The following is a 22,989-nucleotide window of genomic DNA, read 5'->3' as shown; positions in this document are numbered from 1 at the left end:
TTTTTATGAGAAAAATATTTGACACTGAGCCGCATAAGTAGAAATCAGCGCAGATGACCAAAAGCTTGGTTGAAGACCTATGTTTTAAGGTGCGTCTTGAAGGAGGGAAGAAAGGTTTAGGCAGGGAGTTCCAGAGCTTGGGGCCTAGGCAACTGAAGGCATGTCCACCAATAGTTTAGCGATTATAATCGGATGCTCAAGAGAGAATTAGAGCAGCGCAGACATCTCGGGCGGGTTGTTGTGGGACTGGAAGAGATTACAGAGATAGGGAGGGGAAAGGCCATGGAGGGATTTGAAAATAAGGATGAGAATTTTGAAATCGTGGAATTGCTTAACTCGAAGTCAATGTAGGTCAGCGAGCACAGGGGTGATGGGTGAGTGGGACTCGGTGCAAGTTAGGACACGGGCAGCCTCCAGTTTGCATCGGGTAGAATCAGGACAAAACAATGGGGTTGATACTTGCCTTCACTACCGGGGCCTTGAGCAGCACCTGGAGGTAGAGTCCTGTGTTCATAATAAGAACCCACCTGGTCTTCCTCCTATTGAAGTTAATGGAAAGAAAATCCGGTGGGTTCTGTACACAGCTAGCGATTTTCTGTGCAATGGTAAAGACTGGAATTACTCCCCTTCCCACCACCCTCCTTGAATGTAAAGACTGAAAGATGGTGAATTTGAAGCTTTTATTTTTCTGCTCTGGTTGGGGAGCTGATGTCTTACATAACCACAGACGCTGTGGATAATTCAATTTCAGTCTTTGCCACTTGTGTCTTCTTAAAATTGCATGTAGAGTTTTTCTCACCCCTTCGCTAATTTCATCTCTTCTCCCCTCTCCCTGCCCCCTGTTCCATTCCTGAAGGTGTCGACAGCTTGCTCGGCCCCCTCCAGTAGCTCACCCAATTGCCCATACTTCATGCATGAGCCTTGGGCAGAGAGAGTCCCTGGGGTATTCAACTGCAGGAGGAATCACAACTGAACCTAATCCTGCCCGGCGGCTCATTTACCTGCAGGAGGGGATTTGCTAGTTGATTAAAAGTATTTGCAGCACAGGTCATTAATAGGATCTCTGAAAATGCACAAGATGAAAGGGAATTGGTTCCATTTAAGACTAACGTTTGATAAATGCAATTGGTAAAGCTCCAATGATCGCTGAGTCAGCTTTTACAGTGAGTATTGTTCCAAGTGTACGACGGCTTTGAGGTGGGCGACATCATCAGGACCCAGATCGCTGTTTGGAGCGTGGGCAGGAGCATCGGCGGGACCCTGGTAAAGCAGAGAAGGGATCGTGGCTGAGATTTGGTGGGTGATCATGGCGCAGTTGCGGTGAATGTTTGTGGCGGAGGCGCGGTCAGAGATCGTGGCGGAGGTGCAGCAAATGTTTGTGGCAGAGGAGTGGCAAGAGATCGTGGTGGAGGTGCGGCAAATGAGGGTACGGCGACCAGAAGAGCTGAGGGCCCAGGGGCAGCACGGGCCAGCCCACACTGCGATATGTGTGCGCACTAGGTCCATGCAGCAGAGCAGGTCTCCAGTCGTCCTGGTTAACCCTTGCCGCTGGATAAAGACCTAGCTCTGTCAAGCCCGTGTGATGGCTGATGTGCAACGGTCACCACACGTTTTTTTTAAAAAAATGCACCGGCATCTTCCACCCTTCAACTGCCGCTCAAGACTGAAACATCGGGTCCTTCATTGGAACATCTGTGAACCCTTGTTCGAGGGACTGCCTATGGTGATGTCATATATTTCCCCTTCTCCTGTTCTTCTACCTAAAACCCTTTGGGATGTTTGCAGCTGGAGTCGTGGACTAAAAACATCGCCTGGATGTGCAATAACTCCCACAAGACTCTTCGTTAGCTGTGTTGCCCTGCTTGTGTCTAACCCACTGCATGTTACACTAGTTAGCTGATAGGTCATTCACCCAGACTTGCCAATCTGAGCAAATTAACAGTTTGGAATCTGCAGTCGGGAACAGCAACTTGCATTTAGGTAGCGCCTTTCGGGTAGGGAAACATTCTGCAATCAGACAAAAATTGACACCGAGCCATAGAAGGTGATAGAAGAACAGAACTTGCACCTTTCAAAGCCTCAGGACGTCCCAAAGCACTTTACAGCCAATGAAGTACTTTTTGAAATGTAGTCACTGTTGTGTTTGGAAACGCGGCAGCCAATTTTACACACAGCAAAGTCACACAAACAGTGTGATGACCAGTTAATCTGCTTTTTAGTGATGTTGGCTGAGGGATAAATATTGGCCGGGACACCAGGGAGAACTCCCCTGCTCTTCAAAAATAAGTGTCATGGGATTTTTTTTTTTTACATCCACCTGAGTGAGCAGATTTAACATCTCATCTGAAAGATGGCACCTCCGACAGTGCACCACTCCCTCAGTACACCATGCAGGGTCGGCCTCGATTATGGCCTCAAGTCTCTGGAGTGGGACAGATGACTTTAAAAAAAAAAAATAACAGGTTTAGGTTTTGTATTCCAGGTGACTTTTTCAATCCCTTTGAAACATGCAGTAATAACAGTAAAACTTGATTATTGCCTATATTTCCTTTCCTAGGGCGACTCTAGTGTCTGAGCTAGTCAAGCGTGGGACAATAATGCTGCGCAGTGGAATGAAGGACGAGAAGACCAACCTGCCCAAGCTCTTTGACAGTGTAACCAGTGAGCTCTGCGAAGAAGGCAGGCAAGCAGTGGTCAAAGGCAAAGAGTAAGCATCTCCAAGATTTGAGTGGTGACGGTTCGTATGGCAAGTGTATTGGGCAGTCCCGCCTATCGAGGAGGACCCGCTTCCACACCAAAAAGGGATGAGTTCACAGGTGTTTCAATGAGGGACCTGACATTCCAGGTCCCGAACTACATACTGAAGGGTCGAAGATGCCTGTGTGTGGATTTTTTTTAACATGAGATGGCCGTTGCACACCAGCCACCACATGGGCTTAACAGAGCTAGGTCTTGGTCCAGTGGCAAGGGTTAACCAAGACCAGCTGGAGACCAGCTCTGCTGCACGGACCTAGTGTGCACACATGCTCCTACTATCCATAGATTGCAGTGTGGGATGGCCTGTGCTGCCCCTGGGCCCCGATCACGACGCTCCTGGGCCCCGATCTCTCTCCGCCCCGATCAAAAATGGAGCAGTCAGTAACAGGACATCAATTAGCCTCCTCTTGTCTTGGAGACATCAAAAATCAACACTGTTGTTTGAAATATTAAACTCCAGCCTAGTTGAAGGGTTATTAACAAGTGTACATGCTCGGTGACCAGCTGATTGCTCCCTGTTTTGAACAAAGAACTGCGACTGGTTGAGAAGGACGATAGAGTGAGGAAGTACAAAATGTCCGCAACAGCTTGTATTTATATAGCGCCTTTAATATAAAACTCCCCAGGGTGCTTCAGAGGAACGTTACCAAACAAACTTTGTCACTGAGCCACATTTGGTCAAAGAGGTAGGTTTTAAGCAGCGTCTTGAAGGAGGAGAGCGAGGTGGAGAGATTTAGGGAGGCATGGCCACCAATGGTGGAGCGATGAAAATCAGGGATGCTCGAGGGCAGAATTGGAGGAGTGCAGAGATCTCGGAGGGCAGTAGGGCTGGAGGTTAGAGATAGGGAGGGGTGAAGCCATGGAGGAAATCGAAAACAAGGATGAGAATTTTAAAACAAGACACAACACCTATTAGCAGAAAAGACTGGAATATCTCCTATCTCGAAATCAGTGCCCTCATTTTCATTACTTCCCACCACGTGGCGATCAGTCATTTCCAATCCCCACATTGAGAATGCACTTTGATTTAGTTTGTGGCTGTGACTGGAAAACACACTATAGAAAAAAACTCTAACATTTGAGACCAACCTGGTTGCTGCTGGGGAGGTGCATGAATGGAGAAGTATCAATACCATCTGAGTCCTTTCTGGCCCTCCTTCATCCTATTGTGTTAGGATCTGGAAAGCACTGCCTGAAAAGGTGGGGCAAGCAGATATAACTTTCAAAATGGAATTGGACATATACTTGTAAAGGAAACATTTGCAGGGCTATGAGCAATGCGCGGGGCCCCTGGAGCGTCACGGGGCCATACATCTTGCAGGTGACATTTGCTGGGGGGAATGAGCAGGAGAGTGAGACTAATTGGATCGCTCTTTCACAGCTGGCCCAGGCACGATGGGTAGAATGGCCTCCCTCGGTGCTGTGCGATTCTATAAACTTGTCCATAGGTTACAGCGTGGAGCACCCACCTGTTTGAGGTGAGGTGAAGCCTAAAAGCTTAGTTCTCGTCTCACGGGGGAATCATTTTAATGATGTATATAGGCAGGCAACTACTCGACACCTCCAATCGACTGACCATTTCCTTCAGTCATGTAATGTTCACTGATATTTCCTCCCAGTAATCAATTATATATCATCACTGGTTTGTCGATTCTGCCTAAAGAATGACTTGCTGCTGCTATATTGGACGAATACTTCAAGTGTTGGTTTGCCATTCTTCCATCCTGTGTTTTTACGGAGGCAGTAACTGGTTTAAAACAGGGATAATAGGAATGTCATATGTTCACTGTATTGGTAGCAATGGTTCTAAGCTTTAAGGTCGCACCTCTGTTGTGGCGTTAACCCAGGTGGGGCGGTAAATTTTGCGCCGGGAAAGGGTTTGCATCTCCAGCCGCAAAATGTAGCAGCTAGGCCCTGAGTGTGCAGCGGGGCGCTAAGGGAGGCGTTCCACACCTCTCTCAGGGCGCTAGGCCGGCTGAGCAACTGAAAATCCCGAGCTAAACAGCCGGCCGCGGGGCACCCGAAGAGAGGTTTTTAAAAAAAAAAGTGGGGAAAAAACACCAAAACATTTCCAATACTTTCCTGACGCCACATCCACTTGAATCGCAAAAATGAAAACCATTCACACTTACCCCGGGTCGACATTCCTTCCCTCACTGCGGTTGCTCCAGCTCGGACCGCTCGCTTTCACAGGCGTCTGCACCAGGAGGCGCTGCGGGGTGCTCCAGATCGGGCGAGTTTCAAATTCTGAGCCGGTATCGCAACTAGGGGCCTTGCACATCGGCTCGCCTCTCCCGGGCGGCACTGCTCAGCGCCCCGCCGACACCGGCCCCGAATGTCCCGGTGGGGAGCTGGAAGCTGGCCGCCCGCCCGCAAATGCTTCCTGCCGCCATTACCGACACTCCGGGGCGACAACAAACTGAAAATCCAGCCCACAGTGTCTGTCCACGGTCCCACTATCAGCCAACAACTCAGTAAGAGCTGTAGAGTGTGTTGACCCGTAGATCTGCTTATGGTGTCGACAACTCTTAATGGCAAAATAAAGTTTTTGGGGAAAAAAGTAGTAGCTCATATGCTGTTAACATGGTAAATGGCAAATTCCAGGCGTTGGACTATTTAATGACGGGTGCTGCCTCTCTTGTAGTGCAGTAAATATATCCTTGTACTTGAATGAGGAAAGATGCTAACTACATGGTTCTGTCTGTTCCCTGCCCCGTGGTTCCCCCCCCCCCCGGTCCTCCCTTCCTACCCCCAGGTCCCCCCCTCCCCACCCCCGTGTCCTTATTTCAGACAACATGGTGTAGAAGGATGGCTGAGCGAGACCTTATTTGCTGTAAGGATTCCAATGACATTTTGAAAATATTTTTAAGAGTAAAATATATTTTTTTCCACTGTTTCAGATTCTGTAGCAGAAAGGGACCGGAAGCAATTCAAGTTCTGCTCCCGGAAGAGACATCGGCCTCGGTTTGTTAAACTTTCAGAAATGACTCTGGAAACAAAGCCCCTGCTTTATCCTGCCCCCCTGGTTTGTTGGGTGGGGAACCCTTCCGGTCTCCGGTCCACAAGCGTATCATTCTTAGCAGGAGCTGTGCTCCTCGGTCACGTATTCCTTTCCCCTGCCCTGCTACTTGCTCAGGGGGAACCTAATGGTGTCTGATCTTCAAACCTCACATCCAGCCCATCACCGAACATTCACTTCCATTTCTGTTATGTCTCCCTTGCCCCCCCTTCCCCCCCCCCCCCCCCCCCAATCTCCTCTCGGTTTCTCCCCCCTCCCCTCGGTCTTTTCTTCTTCTCTTGTCTTGTTTAGCATTTCAGTTGCCTTATTTCTGTTCTGATGATTTGGTAATGTTTGAAAGTAATCAAGCCATTTCTTTTATAGGTGCTGAGCACAGCTGAAGACATTACAAGCCGCCTTGCTACTGAGAAAGCTTGCACATGGCTTTCTGCCAACATCACAGGTACAGAGAAACATAACCTTAAAAACCAGCTTTTTGCAAAGGATCACTGGAAACTCCTCAGCCATGCCATGCAATTCTGGGGGATTTGTCTATGATGGCAGGTCATCACACTGAGGGTCTAATCTCAGCCGTGCTGACTGCAAGCTACTACTGCATGAAATGGCTCTTTCAGCAATTGACAAATCATGTTTTAGAATCCTTGCAGGGGAGGGAGGGGAATCTGGTGCAAGGTGTTTGTGAATTAGGTGCATATCATTTATTTTGCCAACCCAGCCTCTCATTGATGAGGCTCATGGCACAGGAAAATAAACCAATTTATTGGAATAGGAACAACGAGAATTATTCTTGTTCTCAGTGCATGTGTCCTTTAAGAGAAGAGAGTAGCGTAATAGTCAGAAGTTTGCTTTAGGCACTACAGATAAAGTGAAAACTAAAAGATGCTAAATAATTAAACCAGCAAAGAGAAATAAGAAATGTGTGAGTGAAAGATAGGGCAGAAGGATAGGACAAGATAGGGGGTGTGGCCCAAATTAGCATTCTTTTTTTTTTATACAAACACAGAGTGTATGGAATAAACTGGATGAATCATAGGCGCACACTCAACTTGAAGGGTATGACATGGTAGCCATTTCTGAGACATAGCTGCAAGACGGTCAGGACTGGGAACTAAATATACCCGGTTATAAGATCTACAGGAAAGATAGGGAAAATGGCAGAGGGGGAGAGGAGTAGCCTTAGTGATTAAGGATGAAATTGTTTCAATGATAAGAGAGGATCTAATGAGAGGTGAGCAGGGAGCGGAGATTCTATGGGTAGAATTAAGAAATATAAAAGGATTTAAGACTGTAGTGGGAGTTGTGTATAGGCCCCATGGTAACAGCTGTGAAGTGCTAGATTGTATAAATGCAGGGATTAGACAAGCATTTAGCAAAGACAGAGTGGTTTTAATGGGGGATTTTAACTTTCATATAGATTGGGATAAGCAGACTAGCACCAGTCAGAAAGGTGGTGAATTTCGAGTGTGTCCAGGATAGTTTGCTACAACAATATATTGTAGAGCCAACAAGGGGCAGGCCATATTAGATTTAGTGATGAGTAATGAGCCAGATTTACGTAACAGCCTAATTGTGCGTGAACATTTATCCAATAACAATTTAATATGATCGAGTTCAATGCAGCATTTGAAAGGGAGAAATGCAATACAGCTACTAAGATTCTAGATTTGGTTAAGGCTGACTTCAATGCAATGAGACAGAGACTGTCCACAGTAAACTGGGCAAATCTGTTCATGGGTAAAACGGCAGAAGATCAGTGGGAGGTATTCAAAAAATAATTTAATGTGATACAGAACCAATTTATACCCCTGAGGGACAAGAGCTCTACTTGCCAACAATAACAGCTATGGACGACTAAAGAGGTGAGCGACAGCATAAAACTAAACATACAGAAATGCAAACAATAGCACAGATTCTGGCGATTTGGGAACGATACAAAGAACAGCAAAACAGATAGAGCTACAAAAAGGGAGTATGAAAGGGATATCAAAATCAACACAGCATTGTTTTACAGTTGTATTAGGAAAAAGAGGTGGTTAGGAGGTGAAAACTGTTAACGGTGATATTATAAATTAAATTGAGGAAATAATTACTATACATTAGTATTTACAGTTCAGGAAGAGAATAGAATGCTGGACATCCCAAGAATACTGGTATTGAATCAGGGACGGGGACTCACCAAAATTAATGCAAGTAAAATAACATTAATGAAGAAAATAATGGGACTGAAGAGCGACAAATCCCCAGGGCCAGGTGGTTTCCATCCCAGGGGTTTAAAGGAAGTAGGTGAGCACATTGCAGATGCCCGAACTATAATCTTCCAAAGTTCTCTGGATTTAGGAACCGCTCCTTTAGATGGTAAAATTGCACATGTCACTCCACTATTTATTTGAGAAAGATGAGAGGGGGAAACCCGGGAATTATAGACCAGTTAGCCTAGCATCTGTTGCTGGGAAATTACTAGAGTCTATAATTAAGGATAGAGTGACTGAACACCTTGAAACTGTTCAGCTGATCAGAGAGAGCCAGCATGGATTGATGAAAGGGAGGTCATGCCTGATGAACCTGATTGAATTTTGTGAAGCGGTGACTAAAGCAGTGACCAGGGGAATGTCTATGGATGTTGTTTATATGGACTTCCAGAAGGGATGTGATAAAATCCCTCATAAGAGACTGTTAACTAAAGTTGAAGCTCATGCAATTGAAGGCAAATTATTGACCTGGTTGGGAAATTGGCTGAGCGCAGGAGACAAGGTAATAGGCAGGTACTCCAATTGGCAGATGTGATAGTGGTGCCCCGCAGGGATCGGTGTTGGGCCTCAACTATTTGCTGTTTATTAATGACTTCGATGATGGGATAGAGAGCCACGTATCCAAGTTTGACAATGACCCAAAGGTAGGCATTGTAAGTAGTATAGATGGAAGCATAAAATTGCAAAGAGATATTAACAGATTAAGTGAATGGGCAAAACTGTGGCACATGGATTTCCATGTAGGCAAATGTGGAGTCATCTACTTTTGACCTAAAAAGGTTCGAACAGGGTACTTTCTAACTGGCGAAAAGCTGGAAACGTGGAGGTCCAAAATGACTTGGGAGTCCATGACCATAGATCATTAAAATGTCTTGGACTGGTCCAGCAAATAAACAAAAAGGCTAATGGAATGCTGGCCTTTAAATCTAGAGGACTAGGATACCAGGGGGTAGAAGTTATGCTGCAGCTATACAAAGCCCTGGTTAGACCACACCTGGAGTACTATGCTCAGTTTTGGGCACCACACCTTTAGGAAGGACAGCCCAAGAAAACTAATGTTGAATCAGGGACTGGGACTTGCCAAAATTAACTTCAGCAAAATAAGAGTGATGAAGAATTCCCTGGTTTTCTCCCCTCATTTTTCCCAAATAGCGGAGTGACATGGGATGGAAACCATCGTGCAGGGAGTGCAGCGTAGATTTACCAGAATGATAGCTGGACTCCAAGGCTTGAATTGTGAGGAGAGGTTACACAAACTAGGGTTGTGCGCCCTGGAATTTAGAAGGATAAGGGGTGATCTGATTGAAGTTTTGAAGATATTAAGGGGAACTGATGGGGTAGCTAGAGAGAAACTATTTCCGCTGTTTGGGGAGTCTAGGACTGGGGACATAGCCTAAAAGTTAGAGCCAGGTCTTTCAGGAGTGAAGTTGGGAAACACTTCTACACACAAAGGGTGGTAGAAGTTTGGAACTCCTCTTCTCCAAACAAAAATTGGTGCTGGGTCAATTGTCAATTTTAATTCTGAGATTAATGGCTTTTTGTTAAACTAAGGTATTATCGGATATGGGGCAACGGCAGGTATATGGAGGTAGGTCACAGATAAGCCATTGAATGGCAGAACAGGCTCGAGGGGCTGAATGGCCTACTCCTGTTTTAGATTCCTCTCTCTACTGCTGCTGTTTCAGTCCATGCTGCCTTTCCTTGTTGGATGAAGACACTTGTTTGGGAGCCAGACTATCCAGAATATTCATAATGCAATCTGCCAGTAGTATTTGCTTGTTTGCTTCTCACTGTAGAAAGGAGACGGCGCTAACATCATCCCACAGCCGTGCCTGCCATGAATGATACATAGATAATACTTGCCTTGGAGGCGGTACAATGGAGGTTCACTAGATTGATTCCGAGGATGAGGGGGCAGTCTTATGATGAGAGATTGTGTAGAATGGGCCTATACTCTCGAGTTTAGTAGAATGAGAGGTGATCCCATTGAAACATAGAAGATTCTGCGGGGAATTGACAGAGTAGATGCTGAGAGGTTGTTTCCTCTGGCTGGAGTGTCTAGAACTAGGGGGCACAGTCTTGGGAGAAGGGGTCAGTCATTTAAGACAGAGATGAAGAGGAATTTCTTCACTCAGAGGGTTGTGAATCTTTGGAATTCTCTGCCCCAGAGGGCTGTGGATGCTGAACTCTGAATATATTCAAGGCTGAGATAGATAGATTTTTGGGGTCTAGGGGAATAAGGGATATGGAGATCGGGCGGGAAAGTGGAGTTGAGGTCGATGATCAGCCATGATTTTACTGAATGGCTGAGCAGGCTCAAGGGGCTGTAGGGCCTACTCCTGCTCCTATTTCTTATGTTCTTATGAATGGATGCAGAGAGGCAGTGCGACAACAGGTTGGCTAAAGCTGCAAAGTAAGGGAAGTGTCTGCTTATTGCCAGCAGAGAATTGCTTTTGAAACCAGGTGGGGCTTTTGGAGGATGAACTGTATCTTATTCAATGATATTTAATGTCACTTCCCGATTCCTGTTTTTGACTTTGTTTGCCTGGCTGAGTGCAGATGCCCTCTCCCAGTGTTCTAATGCTTTTGAGCCAGTCACTGGGAGAACTTGCCTACAGCTTTCCCTTGCTTGTTTCTGCAATAATGACACCGCAGGGTGCTGGTGAATAATAAATGCACCTTCCATTGCTGCACTGTGTCTGGTAAACGTGGAGCGTGCTGTGTGAAATGTTCTTTGAGGTCGGGCTGCTGTGCTCGTTCGCATTCGAGATCAGGTTTTTCTCTTTGTTTTGCTGTCAGCTTTAATTAAAAAAGAAATGAAGCTCGGCTTTGACAGACTGAAGAAATCTCAAACACTGGAATCGGCAAATGTGAGTGAGGTTCCTGGAGCGAAAGGGAGTTGCTCACCAGAGTGTAAACACATTGCCCCATCTCCGTCCCAGATAGCCAGTGAGTTTAAGGTATGTTGCATTCCCACGGTCCAAATGTGATAGAAATGGAAAATTGGTTCAATATAAAACATGGTTTCATAAAATAACCTTACTAAAACGCAACTTAACCCTGATTTTTTTTTTTAAATGAGTGTCTTTTTCCAGGTCCATTGCTACAGAAGCTAAATAAATTCGATGTGTAATGTGAGAATTTTTAATTGTGTAGTTTCTGTCTTACATACACAAACTGGTACAAGGGACTATGATTTATGTTTATTTTCGGGGCATGTCATTTAGCAATTTATTGATATCGGTTCGTTGGGGTGGGAATTGTCTGGAAGGAGTTAGTTGGTCTGATGTTGTTTTGAGTCTTACCGCACTGATGAGTTCCGTAAAAAAGCTTTCCTGCTCCGGCTATTGAAAGACTAGTTGCAATAGTGGGACTGTTCTGCCACCTGCATCAGAATCTTGGTCTTGTTCTGAATGGTTACCATGATGCAGATAAACGTGTGTGTCTGCGCTCTGTCTCTGCCCAACATTTCACGATGGTGAGGACTTATGGACGTTGTAGCAGAACACAAAAGTGAGTCCCTCCTTATTTAGGCTTCCTCCCCCCACTGTGTGTCCACGTTCAATTTGTCGATGTGGTCTTGGAAAAACAGCAGCACTTGGCCCCACTGGGGCTTGAGCTGTTTTACATAGCTTCACACGTGCTTCCTGAGAATTGGCCTCAGGGTGAATGCACGCTATCCCGAGCCATATATATATATTTTATTTATTTGTTCATGGGATGGCAAGGCCGGCATTTATTGCCCATCCCTAGTTTCCCTTGAGAAGGTGGTGGTGAGCCGTTGCCTTGAACCGCTGCAGTCCATGTGGTGAAGGTGCTCCCACAGTGCTGTTAGGGAGGGAGTTCCAGGATTTTGACCCAGCAACGATGAAAGAACGGTCGATATATTTCCAAGTCAGGATGATGTGTGACTTGGAGGGGGTGGTGTTCCCATGCACCTGCTGCCCTTGGCCTTCTAGGTGATCGAGGTCGTGGGTTTGGGAGGTGCTGCTGAAGAAGCTTTCGGTTAAAGATTGTTGTTAGTCAGGGTGGTGGTGGGAATGGGAAGATCTACCAGGGTTCCTTCCAATGATTCCTATTGAATTGGAAATCTGTACGTACATTGGGTTAGGGAAGCAGGTTTGATTGCGATGTTCTCCATGCTAAAATTGCATGCTGACGTTCATTGGTTTCATCCTCAAAGTATGAACAGTTGGCCAAGAGATTGGAAGGCTTCTGGTGTCCATGAGATGGTATCCCAGCAGGAGAGGGAAGAAAATTGGAGTGGGCAGCAATGGTGAAGTACAGGAGGAACACCAGTTCAATCTTATAAAACCTGAGTTCCTTATCTCAACAAGTAAAGGTCGAAGCATTGGTCGCTAACTAAACCACAGTCAGTCTGACGTTTGGGGGAAGGAATTTATGCCTTCTAATGCAGTAGGTTTTTGCTGAAATCTCTGGTTTGAAAACCCACAGCCTAATTTGCTGTGTAATCTCTCCTTTTCTTAGGAGCTGTTGAGTATTACATTGGGTCCCAGGCACAGCAATGAAACAGTGGACCACAAACAACTTGATGACTTATTAAGAAGGTTAAGCCAAACGCTAAGATGTAGACAGGTGAGAATTTCTATTCAAAGGTATCCATTTGATAAGATGCAATCCCAGGTCTCTGATTTGTGCCTGATTCCTGATGAATGATAATTACCAATTTTGGCCTCAACTGTTGTAGAAAAGGCAGATTCTGAATGCTTCCCCTGAAAGTGAGGGAGGAAGTGGTGGCTGGGATTGACTCCAGCCCTGCCTTGGTCTTGGTGGCCAGTTTTAGAGCAAGTCACTTCATGGTTTGTTGAAGCAGGATTATAACTGTCATGGACAATTCTCAGGAGGGACTAGGGTAATTTTATAAACCAGTCAAACCTAAGAGGCCATTTGGCCCATCAAAGCTGCTCTGTGTTCATTGTGTCAAAAAAATGTAAGTTCAACTTGGGCAAAGTCACACCATAAGGTGTATTCAGCAAAAATGTTTAATTGTCTCAAGAAATTGGTGAGTAATTTAATTTGGCAACTCAAGCTAGGTTTCTATCAACCAGCATCTCATTTCTAGAAGAATAGACTTGAAAAGTTGTATAGAACCTTGGTTAGATTGCTCTTCGAGTACTGGTGCAAAGTTCTGTCTCCATACTATGAAAGGAGTATAGAGGCACTGGAGAAGGTGCAAAAAAACGATTTACAAGGGTGATAACCAGAACTGAGAGGTTGTACCGATCAGGAAAGATTGAATAGACTGGGGGACCCTTCTCTAGAAGAGAAGGCTGAGGGGTGACTTGATCGAGGTGCTTAAGATTATGAAAGGGCTCGATAGGGTAGGGAAGATGTTTCCACTTCTGGAGGAGACCAAAACTAGGGGCCATAAACGTAAGATGGTCGCTATTAAATCTAACAGGAAATTCAGGATAAACTTCTTCACCCAGAGAGTGGTCAGAATGTGGACCTTGCTGGCATAGGGAGTAATTCAGGCGAAAAGCATAGATGCATTTATGAGGAAGCTAGATTAGTACATGAGGGAGAAAGGAATAGAAGGATATGTTGATGGAGTGGTGTGGAGCATAAACACCGACATGGACCAGTTGGGCCCAATGGCCTGTTTGTATGCTGCACATTCTATGTAAACCCTTCATTGTGTTATCATGAAACTGATAGGGGTGACACTTGTGATGAGCTGTGATATTCTTTTTGCAGTACATCTGTCCAGTAATTGAACATGCCCTTGCCAAATATACCGTGGAGCTCGCTTCTCTGTTGGGTAAGTAATTGAAAAACGAAATGGTTTTATTTTTTCCACTCTTGTATTTCTTCCACCTTCAGATGCAAATGTGTTCATGTACAGATAACATTTAAGTAACCTGCAGTTGGTGTTGTTGTGACTGAAATTAGTTTTTTTTTTAACTTGTAAAAGAAAGACTTGGATTTATATAGCGCTTTTCACAACCACCGGACATCTCAAAGCACTTTACAGCCAATGAAGTACTTTTGGAGTGTAGTCACTGTTATAATGTGGGAAATGCGGCAGCCAGTTTGCGCACAGCAAGTTCCCACAAACAGCAATGTTATAATGACCAGATAATCTGTTTTTTTGTTATGTTGATTGAGGGATAAATATTGGCCGGGACACCGGGAATAATTACCCTGCTCTTCTTCGAAATAGTACCGTGGGATCTTTTACGTCCACTTGAGAGAGCAAACGGGGCCTCGGTTTAACGTCTCATCCGAAAGACGGCACCTCCGACAGTGCAGCACACTCTCAGCACTGCACTGGAGTGTCAGCCTGGATTTTTGTGCTCAAGTCCCTGGAGTGGGATTTTGAACCCACAACCTTCTGACTCGGAGGCGAGATGCTACCCACTGAGCCACAGTTAACACCAGTGTGATTAACATCTAGAGGGAAGATGTTTATTTAATTTTACTAGTGGAGTAAATTGTAACGATCTGTAAATTAAAGGAAGGAAAACTTATATTTATATAGTGCCTTTCACATCCTCAGGACATCTCCACAGCCAACCTGAGCTCAGTGAAGCCCCAAAAAAGGCAATGAAAGAAATGAACAGTTCGTCTGTTTCTGATATTTTTTTTGAGGGATAAATATTGGCTGGTTCACGGGGAGAACTCCCCCGCTTGTCTGTTGAATTGTGCTGTGGGATGGTTTACATCTATCCGAGAGGGCTGACGCAGTCTCTGGTTAATGTTTTAATTGAACGACAGAACCTCTGACAGTGCAGAGCTGAAGTGTGAGCCTGGTGTGGAAATTAAGAACATAAAAACATTAAGAAATAGGAGTAGGCCATTCTGCCCCTCGAGCCTGTTCCGCCATTCAATGAGATCATGGCTGATCTTCTACCTCAACTCCACTTCCCGGCACTGTCCCCATGTCCCTTGATTCCCTTAATGTCCATAAATCTATCGATTTCTGACTTGAATATCATCCACATCATAGGCAGTCCCTCGGAATTGAGGAAGACTTGCTTTCACTCTAATAATGAGTCCTTAGGTGGCTAAACAGTCCAATACGAGAACCACAGTCTCTGTCACAGGTGGGACAGATAGTCGTTGAGAGAAGGGGAGGGTGGGACAGGCTTGCCGCACGCTCCTTCCGCTGCCTGCGATGAGACTTGAGGTGCTCAGCGCCCTCCCGGATGCTCTTCCTCCACTTAGGGCGGTCTTTGGCCAGGGACTCCCAGGTGTCAGTGGGGATGTTGCACTTTATCAGGGAGGCTTTGAGGGTGTCCTTGTAACATTTCCTCTGCCCACTTTTGGCTCGTTTGTTATGAAGGAGTTCCGAGTAGAGCACTTGCTTTGGGGGTCTCGTGTCTGGCATGCGAATAATGTGGCCTTCCCAGCGGAGCTGATCGAGTGTGGTCAGTGCTTCAATGCTGGGGTTGTTGGCCTGGTCGAGGATGCTAATGTTGGTGTGTCTGTCCTCCCAGGGGATTTGCAGGATCTTGCGGCGACATCGTTGGTGGTATTTCTCCAGAGACTTGAGGTGTCTACTGTACATGGACCATATCTCTGAGCCATACAGGAGGGCGGGTATTACTACAGCCCTGTAGACCATGAGCTTGGTGGCAGTTTTGAGGGCCTGGTCTTCAAACACTCTTTTCCTCAGGCGGCCAAAGGCTGCACTGGAGGCGGTCTTGAATCTCGTCTTGAATATACTCAAAGGCTGAGCCTCCACAGCCCTCTGGGGTAGAAAATTCCGAAAATTCACAACCCTTTGAGTAAAGACATTTTTCCTCATTTCAGTCCAAAATGGCCAACCCCTTATTCTGAGAATGTGATACCTAGTTCTAGACTCTCCAGCCAGGGGAAACGGCCTTTTAGCACCTACTCTGTCAGTGCCCTTAAGCATTTTTCTATGTTTCAATGGGATCACCTCTCATTCTTCTAAACTCCAGAAAGTATAGGCCTGATCTACACGATCTCTCCTCATAGGATTGAACCCATGATCTGATTTGGAGTGAGACAGTTACCTGAGCCACGGCTGACGACTATAGCAGTCTTCGGCAACAGTGGAACATTTTTTTGTACGTTTACTCTAGTTTGTACTTTTCATTGAAGCAAAAGCCCATTACTTGTAGCTTTCCTCTCCATGTTTTGAGACTTCAGTTTGTGAGGCTGACTAACTCACTCGATTTCAGAGTTAACAATCTCTGAGGTTTTGTCTGTACACTGAATAATAAAAATCATAATTGAATTTTATTACAGGTGGTGCAGAGGAAATCTTTCCTTTTTGTTTTGGGGAATGTACAGCAAGATTGTTGTCTTGTAACAGTGTGGACTAGTTTGCTGTTGTTCCAAAATAGCTTCAGCTCTACCCAAACCGAAGTCTTACCTCGGGTTCTTTTCCACAGTTACAGGAGAAATTCCACTATCCAACCCTAATTTGAAGGATTCCAGAGATCCGGCTTCTCAGTGCAAGTCCATCCAGCATTCGCTCAGACTCCTCTTCGCTTTGTGGAAAGATGATTTCTGTGTGCCTGTACCTCTTCAGCTAATATTTAGTGAGAAGAACATTTCGTATACAATCGGGGCAAGCAATCGAAAGGTAACTCTTGTCGAGTATTTTTTAAATACAGCTCACCCCATTGTGAATTACTTCACACATACTGCACATGACTCTGGTAGACTTCTGTTTTTCAGTTATCTGTCATTTGAACAACAGTTGTGTTAATTCTAGTTCAGGGCTGATTCCCTGAAATCGGGGGACTGTGAGCACTCCCATGATAGTGGAGTGGGGAGCTAATCTTGCTGGATTTAGTGACATGAGCTCTGCTAAAATGTGAGATGTACCCTGTACATTTGGTGAGTAAGGAATATTAAGTGCAGCAGCTCTTAATGGGTCTTCAGCAATGTTCCCTAGAATTTTTGGGGGCTGCTCGACCCCTTTAACTGGCCCATTAAAATTTCCGCACATGCTTGGCTTTTTTCCTTTAAAAACCGGTGCACGGGACCTCCCGAGCGTTCCGCGCAGCTTAAAGGGCACATTGGTCTCCAGGATTGTTCACTCGTGGATCTATGAGTAACCTGAAAAAACAGATAATGTGTCTCTATTTTAAATCGGAAATAGTCATAAAATCCTTGGCAAGAGTAATTTCAGTTTCATAATAGCAACAGAAGCAACAATTTATCTTCTGAACTTGGGTTAAGGATTATAGAAAATGAGGAAGCTTCGATCAGAATTTGTTTTAAGACCCATTGTTTTAGATTGTGCTGAATTATCTCAAAAAATGTCTTTGGTCAACAAAGACTGTTGCCATGAACACTAAGGTAGACAGATTCTTCCAGGTCCTTGTTTCCAAATACAAAAGATAGTATTTTAAATGTGTGTCAATTCTAACAAGTCTGCCTAAATTTAATGTGTACAAATGGAACGGAAACTGTAAAGGGCCAATGCAATGAATAGATTTCCTATTTTTTAAGATTTGGACAAAGCAGGAAACAAAATAACAGAAGAATAATAACCCATTCAGTCCTGTTTTAGAATCTGAGAACAAGGGAAATTTGTTGCAGGGCTTATTTAAATCAGGGTCCCTGCAACACATCAGGGAATCAGCCCTTTTAATATACTTCATGGAAACCCATCTTGAAGCTAAGTTCCCTTCTACTTGCTCAACACTACACTTTTTGTAGGGAAATGCTGACCAAGTTGAAAAAAATGGGTAGATGTGAATTGTCCAGTCACTATGTAAATACACTGCATTATAATGTAGTTTATTTAAGGAGCGTGGATATCTGAGAAAACTGTTGCAAATCAAACTAGAGAAAACTCATTTCTTGTGTTAGTATCATCTTTCAAAGCTTCATTACCAATTTCTTCTCCCATTAGTTGTGGAATGAGCTCCTGTTTCTAATTCATGGCCTTACTGAGCAGGGGCTGATGAAGACTGGGGAAATAGAGAGTTGCTGGAGGGACCTTTCACAGCGGCCTTGGCCCCAGGTAACAGAGTTTGATTTGTTTCTGTTCGGTGGGTAAATCTGTGACAGCGGGGGCTGATCGCATCTCTGTTAAATCTAGGCTCATTTATACGTTGGTTGGAGAACATAGAAAATAGGTGCAGGAGTAGGCCATTCGGCCCTTCGAGCCTGCACCATCATTCAATAAGATCATGGCTGATCATTCACCTCAGCACCCCTTTCCTGCTTTCTCTCTATACCCCTTGATCTCTTTAGCCATAAGGGCCATATCTAACTCCCTCTTGAATATATCGTAACGAACTGGCCTCAACAACTCTCTGCGGTAGAGAATTCCACAGGTTAACAACTTTGAGTGAAGAAGTTTCTCCTAATCTTGGTCCTAAATGGCTTACCCCTTATCCTTAGACTGTGACCCCTGGTTCTGGACTTCCCCAACATTGGGAACATTCTTCCTGCATCTAACCTGTCCAGTCCCGTCAGAATTTTATATGTTTCTATGAGATCCCCTCTCATTCTTCTAAACTCCAGTGAATACAGGCCCAATCGATCCAGTCTCTCCTGCCATCCCAGGAATCAGTCTGGTGAACCTTCGCTGCACTCCCTCAATAGCAAGTACGTCCTTCCTCAGATTAGGAGACCAAAACTGAACACACTATTCCAGGTGAGGCCTCACCAAGGCCCTGTACAACTGCATTAAGACCTTCCTACTCCTCTTCTCAAATTCCCTAGCTATGAAGGCCAACATGCCATTTGCTGCCTTCATCGCCTGCTGTACCTGCATGCCAACTTTCAATGACTGATGAACCATGACACCCAGGTCTCGTTGCACCTCCCCTTTTCCTAGTCTGCCATTCAGATAATATTCTGCCTTCAAGTTTTTGCCACCAAAGTGGATAACCTCACATTTATCTATATTAAACTGCATCTGCCATGCATTTGCCCACTCATCTAAAATGTCCAAGTCACCCTGCAACCTCTTAGCATCCTCCTCACAGCTCACACTGCCACCCAGTTTGGTGTCATCTCTATCCACGTTAATTCATTATCCCCAATACCATGTGCTTTAATTTTGCACACCAATCTCTTGTGTAGGACCTTGTCAAAAGCCTTTTGAAAGTCCAAATACACCACATCCACTGATTCTCCCCTGTCCACTCTACTAATTACGTCCTCAAAAAATTCTAGAAGATTTGTCAAGCATGATTTCCCTTTCATAAATCCATGCTGACTTGGACCGATCCTGTCATTGCTTTCCAAATGTGCTGCTACTTCATTTTTAATAACTGATTCCAACATTTTCCCCACTAATGATGTCAGGCTAACTGGTCTATGATTACCCGTTTTCTCTCCTTTTTTAAAAAGTGGTGTGACATTAGCTACCCTTCAGTCCATAGGAACTGATCGAGAGTCGATAGACTGTTGGAAAATGATCACCAATGCATCCACTATTTCTAGGGCCACTTCCTTAAGTACTCTGGGATGCAGACTATCAGGCACCGAGGATTTATCAGCCTTCAATCCCATCAATTTCCCGCTTTATAAGAATATCCTTCAGTTCCTCCTTCTCACTAGACCCTCTAACCCCGAGTACATTCGGAAGGTTATTTGTGTCTTCCTTCGTGAAAACAACCAAAGTATTTGTTTAACTGGTCCGCCATTTCTTTGTTCCCCATTATAAATTCACCTGAATCTGACTGCAAGGGACCTGCGTTTGTTTTCACTAATCTTTTTCTCTTCACATGTCTATAGAAGCTTTTGCAGTCAGTTTTTATGTTGCCAGCAAGCTTCCTCTCATACTCTATTTTCCCCCTCCTAATTAAACCCTTTGTCCTCCTCTGCTGTATTACAAAATTCTCCCAGTCCTCAGGTTTGCTGCTTTTCTGACCAATTTATATGCCTCTTCCTTGGAGTTAACACTATCCTTAATTTCCCTTGTTAGCCACGGTTGAGCCACCTATCCAGTTTTATTTTTACTCCAGACAGGGATGTACAATTGTTGAAGTTCATCCATGTGATCTTTAAATGTTTGCCATTGCCTATCCACCGTCAACCCTTAAAGTATCACTCGCCAGTCTATTCCAGCCAATTCACGTCTCATAACATCGAAGTTACCTTTCCCCAAGTTCAGGACCCTAGTCTCTGAATTAACTGTGTCACTCTCCATCTTAATAAAGAATTCTACCATGTTATGATCACACCAATAGTCTTGGTTGTTAAAAACATATTTCTCTTGCTTCTTATTCAGGATTTCATTCATGTGATAGAATCCGTATTCAGAATGTGTTCAGAATCGGCAAAGACATATAAAATGGAAGACCAGATGCCAAATGGACGAAGATCTTCCGAGTAAAATAGTGTGCTTAGATTGATTTCTTGCAGTATTTTGCCATTCATAAGTGCAATTCATTTTGGAGGGGGGGGGGGTGGTGTGTGTGTTATGAAATTTTACTAATGCTGCTAAATTTAATCAGATATTCACTTGTGAATATTATGTAGTTCATATTGGACTCTTTTTTAACAATTAGACCATTTTATATTTTGGTGTAACTAATTCCTGTGAAATTGGCCCAGATTTTGCGGCAAACGAACTGTTTTATTATACGCTGCCTGTGGGCTTCTGTGCAGCCTCTACAGGGGACCTTAACCAGATTGAAGAACCATTACTGAGACAGGGTCTAAACCAGGAAATGTAAAATCATGTACAGGGTGATGTAATAGAGAGACAAAGTTAAAATAATTTATATATTTTTTTAAAATCCTGAAGGAATGAGACTCCACCATTTAATGGAGTGGTTACTTCATGCCCTTTGTGTGTTAATATGCCAAATCTTACGGTGAAGTACTGATGCAGTGAAGGGCAATTCCCCGTTTAACGGCACGTACTGCAGTCCGATTCACTCAACAATGAATGCTGTGGGCTCAAATTATTACTGCTGCAAAATCCGGGCCAATTAAAGTTGTTCCTACCTTCAAAGTGGAAAGGTAAGCTGGAAGTTATTGGGAGAAAAATATACAGGAAGAAGTATTTTCACCCATTGTTCAGTCTGACTCTATCACCTACCTGTTTCAAACATTTACCAGAATAAAGACATCTTGCATTGTGTGAACCCTGTGTTTAAATTTATTACAGTAGCTGGGTGATGGATTTTGCTCTTTTTATACAGCTCACGTAGGTGGAGGGGATCTTTGTATTTAATGAAACGTCTTTACAGTAAATTAAATATTGAGGGTACAGTCACTAGTGGGGAACCATAATAAAAGACAGAAGACATTTTGCTTTCATAAACTTAAACTTAAATTCAAAGCATCACATTATAAATACCATCATATAGAATAATGACCACAAAATATTTATTGCTCATTCATAAAAACATAATTCCAATATAAAACCTTAATTGTCAAATTCCATGGAATTAACTATAAAACGCTTCAACCAGTTTATATAAATAAAAGTTCAATGGGATCTTTGATTTTGCATACAAAAATAAAAATCTTAGCTGTACATGTTTTAATAAAAACCTAGAACAACTTGTATTAAGCCACTGAGGATCTGTAGCTGGACTTGTCCATTTGGAAGGATTGTCTTTATCAGAGGGACTAAGTCAGCAACACTGATTCTGTTAAATTATACAATACAAAAATATCTACAAAACTGTACATATTATACACAACCTACTGTTACTGAACATGCATAATTATAGTAAAAGTGTTTATAAAAACAATGTGTGGCCTGAGCAAGCCAGGTAACTAAGTCCTTGAACACAGTCTGTTCAGATTACTAATGCAGAGGGGAGGAGGCTGCACTGTGCAATATCCGCCTTTTATAACCAAAAAAGTCAGCAGGAGAGCAAGTCGGCAAGATTTGCAATGCACAAAGGTTGTCGTTTGGCAACTGACCCCAGCAGTCTGGCAGGGAGAGCAGGAGCACCAAGATCCACCTTAAAAACAGAAATCTTGGCTTAATTCATCATTTTAGTATCAACGTTTTTATAAAAATTCTATTTAAATGTATTGCCTTTACCTGAGTCAAATAGATAAGTCTCGTTATTTCCTTTCCATTGTGTGTGTCAGGTTGCAGGATCCAGCCACTGGGCAGCATTTCCCCTCGTACAATCTCCTTTACGGGCCGAGGCATGGATTCCTCGTAGATGGATTGCATTGCTAGAATGTACTTTTGGTCCTGGTGAAAGAATGATGGATTCAAACTGTGAGCACACTGCTCCTAGCCAGAGTGTAAAGGAGAACTGCACACTCCTCTGTTTGCTGATAAACCACATCCTTTGCATCCCATTTAGCAAGTGGGAAGAGCTCGCTGATTTATCACCATACTGATTGAGGTTACATGCACCTCACCCCCTCCACTCTTGTCATTAATCCAGAAGGCAGTGCTTGGAGCTCAGCTATTTACAATCTATATTAAAGTGTCCAGATAACTCTTCCCCAACCCTGATGCTTTGCAATGTTTGCACCTTGAACTCTGAGCGAAGTTCCTCGAGATGCAGACACTTCCTGCAGACGTGGTGCTCCAGGATAGTGATGCTCTCCACAAACTGCCATCCTGTAATAACCTTGTTTCATTTTTAACTAAATTACTCAATCGTGTTTAAGTTCTAGGTAGATGGAATTAAATATTTACCTGTAACACAAAGTTCTATAAGAATTCCTAGTCTCTCCAAATTCCCTAAGTTATGACTGTTTAGAAGCACTGCATTTAAGATCACTGTGCATCAGAGGATAGCATTTCCTTTATACCCTTGGAACCACACCCAAGTTAAAGTGCTGTCTGAGCTCCCTATTCTGTGATTGACACCTATTCAAGAAAAACACACAGCTGACTGACAGTTAACAGTCACTGGCAGGCAGTTTCTGTTAACTGCAGTTTTTAAAGTTCAGTGTTAAATTTAAAATGTTAAACTAAATTTCACTTGTTACAGCTAACACTCACCCAGTATGTACCACAGACTTCCACTCTCCAAATTCCCAACTTTAACACTGTTTAGAAGCACCCAGTTTAAT

The 22,989-nt window shown here is 44.0% G+C and overlaps 2 protein-coding genes across 2 annotated transcripts in view; one reads left to right on the top strand and one right to left on the bottom strand.

Moving 5' to 3' along the window:
• The window catches only part of cdan1 (codanin 1), a 95,469-nt gene extending 74,393 nt beyond the window's left edge, over positions 1-21,076 (top strand). The window contains exons 20-28 of the mRNA XM_070877856.1: positions 2,558-2,707; positions 5,658-5,721; positions 6,140-6,218; positions 10,825-10,985; positions 12,514-12,621; positions 13,744-13,807; positions 16,410-16,603; positions 17,885-17,995; positions 20,219-21,076. Coding sequence (XP_070733957.1) covers positions 2,558-2,707; positions 5,658-5,721; positions 6,140-6,218; positions 10,825-10,985; positions 12,514-12,621; positions 13,744-13,807; positions 16,410-16,603; positions 17,885-17,995; positions 20,219-20,323 — 1,036 coding nt within the window. The 3' untranslated portion in view covers positions 20,324-21,076. The remainder of the gene's footprint in view (positions 1-2,557; positions 2,708-5,657; positions 5,722-6,139; positions 6,219-10,824; positions 10,986-12,513; positions 12,622-13,743; positions 13,808-16,409; positions 16,604-17,884; positions 17,996-20,218) is intronic.
• Positions 21,077-21,321: 245 nt separating this feature from the next.
• The window catches only part of LOC139262703 (uncharacterized), a 54,340-nt gene continuing 52,672 nt past the window's right edge, over positions 21,322-22,989 (bottom strand). Inside the window, exons 14-15 of the mRNA XM_070877855.1 lie at positions 21,995-22,153; positions 21,322-21,911 (exon numbers count right to left, since the gene is read on the bottom strand). Coding sequence (XP_070733956.1) covers positions 21,810-21,911; positions 21,995-22,153 — 261 coding nt within the window. The 3' untranslated portion in view covers positions 21,322-21,809. The remainder of the gene's footprint in view (positions 21,912-21,994; positions 22,154-22,989) is intronic.

Source organism: Pristiophorus japonicus, chromosome 4 (genome assembly GCF_044704955.1).
Source record: "Pristiophorus japonicus isolate sPriJap1 chromosome 4, sPriJap1.hap1, whole genome shotgun sequence".
NCBI lineage: Eukaryota > Metazoa > Chordata > Chondrichthyes > Pristiophoridae > Pristiophorus > Pristiophorus japonicus.
The sequence above is the reverse complement of the archived record's forward strand: the minus strand, read 5'-3'. Positions and strand labels throughout refer to the sequence as shown.